Source organism: Cynoglossus semilaevis, chromosome 19, assembly GCF_000523025.1.
Source record: "Cynoglossus semilaevis isolate Cse_v1.0 chromosome 19, Cse_v1.0, whole genome shotgun sequence".
Taxonomy (NCBI): Eukaryota; Metazoa; Chordata; class Actinopteri; order Pleuronectiformes; family Cynoglossidae; genus Cynoglossus; species Cynoglossus semilaevis.
This window is the reverse complement of record NC_024325.1, coordinates 9372828-9377521: the sequence shown is the minus strand read 5'-3', so window position 1 is coordinate 9377521 and position 4694 is coordinate 9372828. Positions and strand designations below refer to the sequence as shown.

Genomic DNA, 4694 nt, shown 5'->3' with positions numbered 1-4694 from the left:
GGTGCTAAGGAAAACACCAGCTGGAGAGGAGTGTGTGTGTGGGGGGGTGATATGATCATTTCTGCCCACCCATTTAAAGGGTTACTCTGCAACACGGACTGCCGTTCAACAGATTGTGTGGAGGTATGAGCAGCAGGAGTGACGCCGGGCTCCTCGTCTGCACGTAGCAGCCACGGATCACGCCAGCTGAAGAGCACTGATAATATGTTAGTGTCAGCGTAAATGAGGTTCTTCAGGGGGGAGCTGGAGAGATACTGTATGTAATGAGGCTGGCTGTTGTGTGTGTGTGTGTGTGATGGGGGGGGGCGTTTAAGTCATCAGGTAAATTGCCTGTACATGCACATTACAGCTCAGATGAATACAGGACAGTCCGTCATTCTGCCTGCCAGGGGACGTTCTAACTTCCACACTGTACATGCTGACAGAGGACGGTTTTAACGCTGGCTCAGAAAAATTCAGACGCACATTTTATTTCCTTTTTGACCATGTAAATTTGCCGTCGTGTGGCTCCAGACACTGCAACACCATGCAGTGCTAGTTTTCAGTTTTTTGAATCATGAACCAGCTGTGGACCCAAACTCTTGAATCACACATCCACTCACTTTCTTCTGTGGTTGCCTAGCAATGCCCACCAGTTTGTTTTTCTTGAGATTCCACACTTTGCTCACTCGCTATATTTCCGTTAGCCCCCATCATCAACCCGTACGTCACCGCAGGTCCGTTGCACGTCCGTGCTAAACCACACTTCAGGAACTGAGGCAGAGAGCAAAGATGCACTGGGAACAATCTGTGCTTCTTTGGTTGAAGTGAAAAATATGACATGAGAGTCACGAGGTGCTTCTTTGGTTGAAGTGAAAAATATCAGGATCCCAATCAGTGCGTCACTGACATGAGAGTCACGATGGACGGGAAACACTGCTGCGTCTGAGTAATCCTCCCTGACATCGCTGTGTGTTGGTCTGTAGACTGCATTGTTGTGACATTGGAGGGTTTGGACATTTGGACATTGTCTAAGTTGACAACAAGGATTTCTTGAATTGAATCCTACATGGCTGTATCTAATCTTAAACATGTAATCTTTATACTTTGTTTAGTTTAAAGTTGTTTTTTTTACACACCGTTATTTACCTTATCAAATGAGAATATACTAACAAATAACTGCAGTAAATCACCATTACTTATCACATCAATAAATACTTCAGATACCATATCATAAACCACAGATCTACGATTAGCATCGTATCTCATCTCTACAAAACCCTAACTCAGTAGGATATTTTACATTGTGCGGTGAGATAACAATGGCTTTAATGTGACTTCATTAAAGCGTAACAAAAACCTCAGGCATGTGAGACTCCAACAAAGAAGTGGAACATCAATATAATTTACTAATCAAAGACTTCCACCGCCTCCAGCCAGGTGTTGACAATAAAACGCTGCCTAAACAACGAACAAAAGACAGTCTGATGTAACACAGCATATTAAAATAACGCATTGAATAACATAGTCAGTGTACGTGTGTGAATATGTTATAGCTAACTGTGCTATGAAGCAGCGATGTCAGTTTCCTGCAGTGTTTCTGTGTGTGTTTTTGGTCCTTCCACAGTGGCACACGTTTTTCTTCTTTTCCTTGTTTTAAATATGAAACACACACACAGCTTACAGCCGGGCCGGTGCTCTTAAACTGCACAGAGGATTGTTTTCACTTTGGAATGATAAGAATGCAGCTTGACAGTGTCGTTTGAATCTTCCGTTGTGCACCATTAAAGAGTCAGCAGCGCTTGTATTCTGACATCCTGGTTGCTATTTGATGGGCGTAGACGTGCATATATATTCCAGGGGAAACAAATGGGGGGTCGGGGGGGGTTGGCTGTGACCTTGAGATTCCTACCTAGACTGTCTGCCTCTCTCATCTCCTAACCAATCAAATACAATAACACCAAAGCCCCCAGGGAACCGGGGGATTTACTGGAAAATGCCGCTGACAGCCTGAAGGGTGCTGAAATCACAGCTCTGTCCACCAGGCCTCCTGAGATCTGTGCTAAAAGCTCCTCTTGTGCCCACTTTGCACTGTCCCACTTACACTTAAATGGGTTTCTGAGTATGTGCCTAAATTAACAACATGCTTATAGTAGGTATGATGCAGCTGTAGATTCCAGATGGGATATCTGAGCTGGGACACATTCTACATAATACACTCAGGAGTCTTACCAGGCCTATCAGGTATGGACTTCCCGCATCACCCAGCAGATGTGACGTGAAGCTCTGAAAGGCGACCGCCGTGGCTCTGCGCGTAGGAATGACCACAAACTGAAATGACAAAGAAATAGTCATGTCCTGTCAGCCACAACACTGTCCTTTATTTTCAGTGTCAAGGTTAAAGTTGGTACAGTAGAAAATGTTGAATTATCTGTTGTTGTTGTTGTTTTTTAAAATAATCTCCTTCTATGAGTGGTGACGTTTCCTGTACTCACCATCAAAATATCTGCTGTGATTGCCCAGTTGAGGAAAAGCAGTGTTTCTCCTATAAAGATGCAAACCTACGGCAGAAGAAAAAAAAAAGTCCATTCAGAGAGGCTAATCAGAAACAGCTGATTTTTGCTGCACAAAAGGCTGCTAACAGGCCAGAGGCCAGAGGAGGATGTTCATATTCCTCCAGTGTGTGGGAATCCAGTGCTGAATAAAAGTGCTTTGGCTGTGGTGGTTTGAAAACATGTGATTATGTCAAGGTCCAATTATATGTGGATACGAAGGCCATCATTTTGGTCACACAGCGCTGAGAATTTAGCTGAGCTGAAAGAGCTGAAGATGCCGCAGCACGATAAGGATGGTGTTGTTTATTCTTGTCAGAGTTGTCTCTTCAATGTGGAAACATTTTAACACTCTCTTCATTCAGTGGCTGTCTCTCAGACCTGGATTTATGTTCTGCTTGTGAAAGGGTGGGGCAGAAAATGTCCACTCTAAATAACCTTGTGGAAATGACATACTTTATGAACATGGAAGCTTCTGTATGTACACTCTGCCAGCAGCTGCTGTTGCTATTTGCTCACTTTCTCTTAAACAGGCCCACAGGGATTTGGTTGCAGTGGAATTTTATGCATCTGCATTTACTGGTTTCTTCGACGACATTTCAATTGTGTCAGTTGATGTGTGTTCCCTGCTGGGAATAACACTTCTGTCAGTGTGTTCTGAGAGCTGTGAACCAGACACCGTGACCAACATGTGTGTGTTGACAATACCAAAGGCTCAACTTCATGGCTCAAATGCTGTTCTCTCTTCACCGTGAGATCTTAGTTAAGAACTCCAATGCAGGAAGACCCTCAGTCAAACCCAGAATCTTTTTGTTATAAGGCAAAACACCGGCCACCGTGCCACTGCGTGGTTGTACGTGAACAACTTTTGCACTGTAGTTACTTTTTGACACTAATTTCATTAAATCATTTCCTCCGGCTTAACCCTTTTTTTCAGGGTTGCGGAAGCGAAGCCCATCCCTTCAGTCAACAGGTGGGGGCGTGGTTCACCACGTAGAGAACACTGGTCCATCACAGTGACCATGTAGAAAAGCCTCGTTCATACTCATAGTCAAGTGAAAACCAAAGCACACCCCATCCTGACTCCACGCAGAGAAACCAGTGGTCTTCTTTGTGTAAGGCAAGCGAGCTGACCACCCTTCCACAGTGTGGCCCTTCATGAAAGACCTTTAGTTCTTCTTTGTCACTTAATTCCTCCTCCTGTCTCTTTGTTTAACGTAACAAACCATTTTAATGAACTCTTCACACTCATTATTCACTCATATTCACTAAAACATTTTGTCCCTTTAAAACCATGGTTACTGTTCAACATCTGTATATCAACACAAACACAATTAACTAAGTCAAGACTGCTGCACTGATCAGTCAGCGCCCAGACATGTGGACAGCAGCCAAGGTCACAGCTTAGGAATGTGAACCCTGCTTTGTTTTTTTGGAACGCATGAAAACTATTTTCCATCTTCTGCACCTTTCCACTTCAACTCCACTCGTTCAGAGCCAGTTCCTATGTGTTTGTCGCTGATAAGAGCGAGAAATGTGTACTTGCTGAGTCTAACAACTCAGAATGCATTGTTTCAAGGCAGCGACTGCAGGGTTGCACCCTTTCCGGCTTCACAGGGTAAACAGACCAGCTTCGCCGGGCACTTCTGACTGCAGGCTGTGGGAGGTGGGAGCAGCAGCACCTGAAGCCTTCACTAATACACTTGTAATTACACTGTTCACTACAGGCCTCATGACAAACATGCCAAGTGTTTTCTGTCGGGTTAAAGCGCAGTCTGACGGACACATTTCCTTCACCGCCAGATGCGTTAATGGTTTGCAGGAAAGTTAAATGCGTCCCAATGTCCCCAGTGGACATACAAAACTCAGTGTAGACACAAAAAGGAAATACGCCTTACGTAAGCTCCTACGATGCTCTTCTTAGCCACCACAAAGATGAGGCAGATGAAAATGGCCGAGCCCAGCATGCTAACAGCACACACCAGTGGGTCGGCCCTGTCTGTCTTCTTGCGGCACAGGCGAGTGGTGGCTGCCCCGATGAGCACCCCTAACAGCCCCGTTACACAAGTGATGGCCCCGAAGATCAGGCTGGATCATAAAAACACAGAAGGGGGGGGGGGGGGGGGGTGTGATTCAAAAAGTAGCTTTTAACAAGTCCTGGGG

At 45.1% G+C, this 4694-nt stretch overlaps 1 protein-coding gene across 2 annotated transcripts in view; it reads right to left on the bottom strand.

Annotated features, from left to right (window-relative positions):
• The window catches only part of spns2 (SPNS lysolipid transporter 2, sphingosine-1-phosphate), a 47947-nt gene that overhangs the window by 8315 nt on the left and 34938 nt on the right, over positions 1-4694 (bottom strand). For both annotated transcript variants that reach the window (XR_003052953.1, XM_008332809.3), the window contains exons 8-10: positions 4430-4619; positions 2475-2540; positions 2212-2310 (exon numbers count right to left, since the gene is read on the bottom strand). Coding sequence is in view for 1 of the 2 variants with exons in the window: in XM_008332809.3 (XP_008331031.1) it covers positions 2212-2310; positions 2475-2540; positions 4430-4619 (355 nt within the window). In the remaining variant the exon portion in view is untranslated. The remainder of the gene's footprint in view (positions 1-2211; positions 2311-2474; positions 2541-4429; positions 4620-4694) is intronic.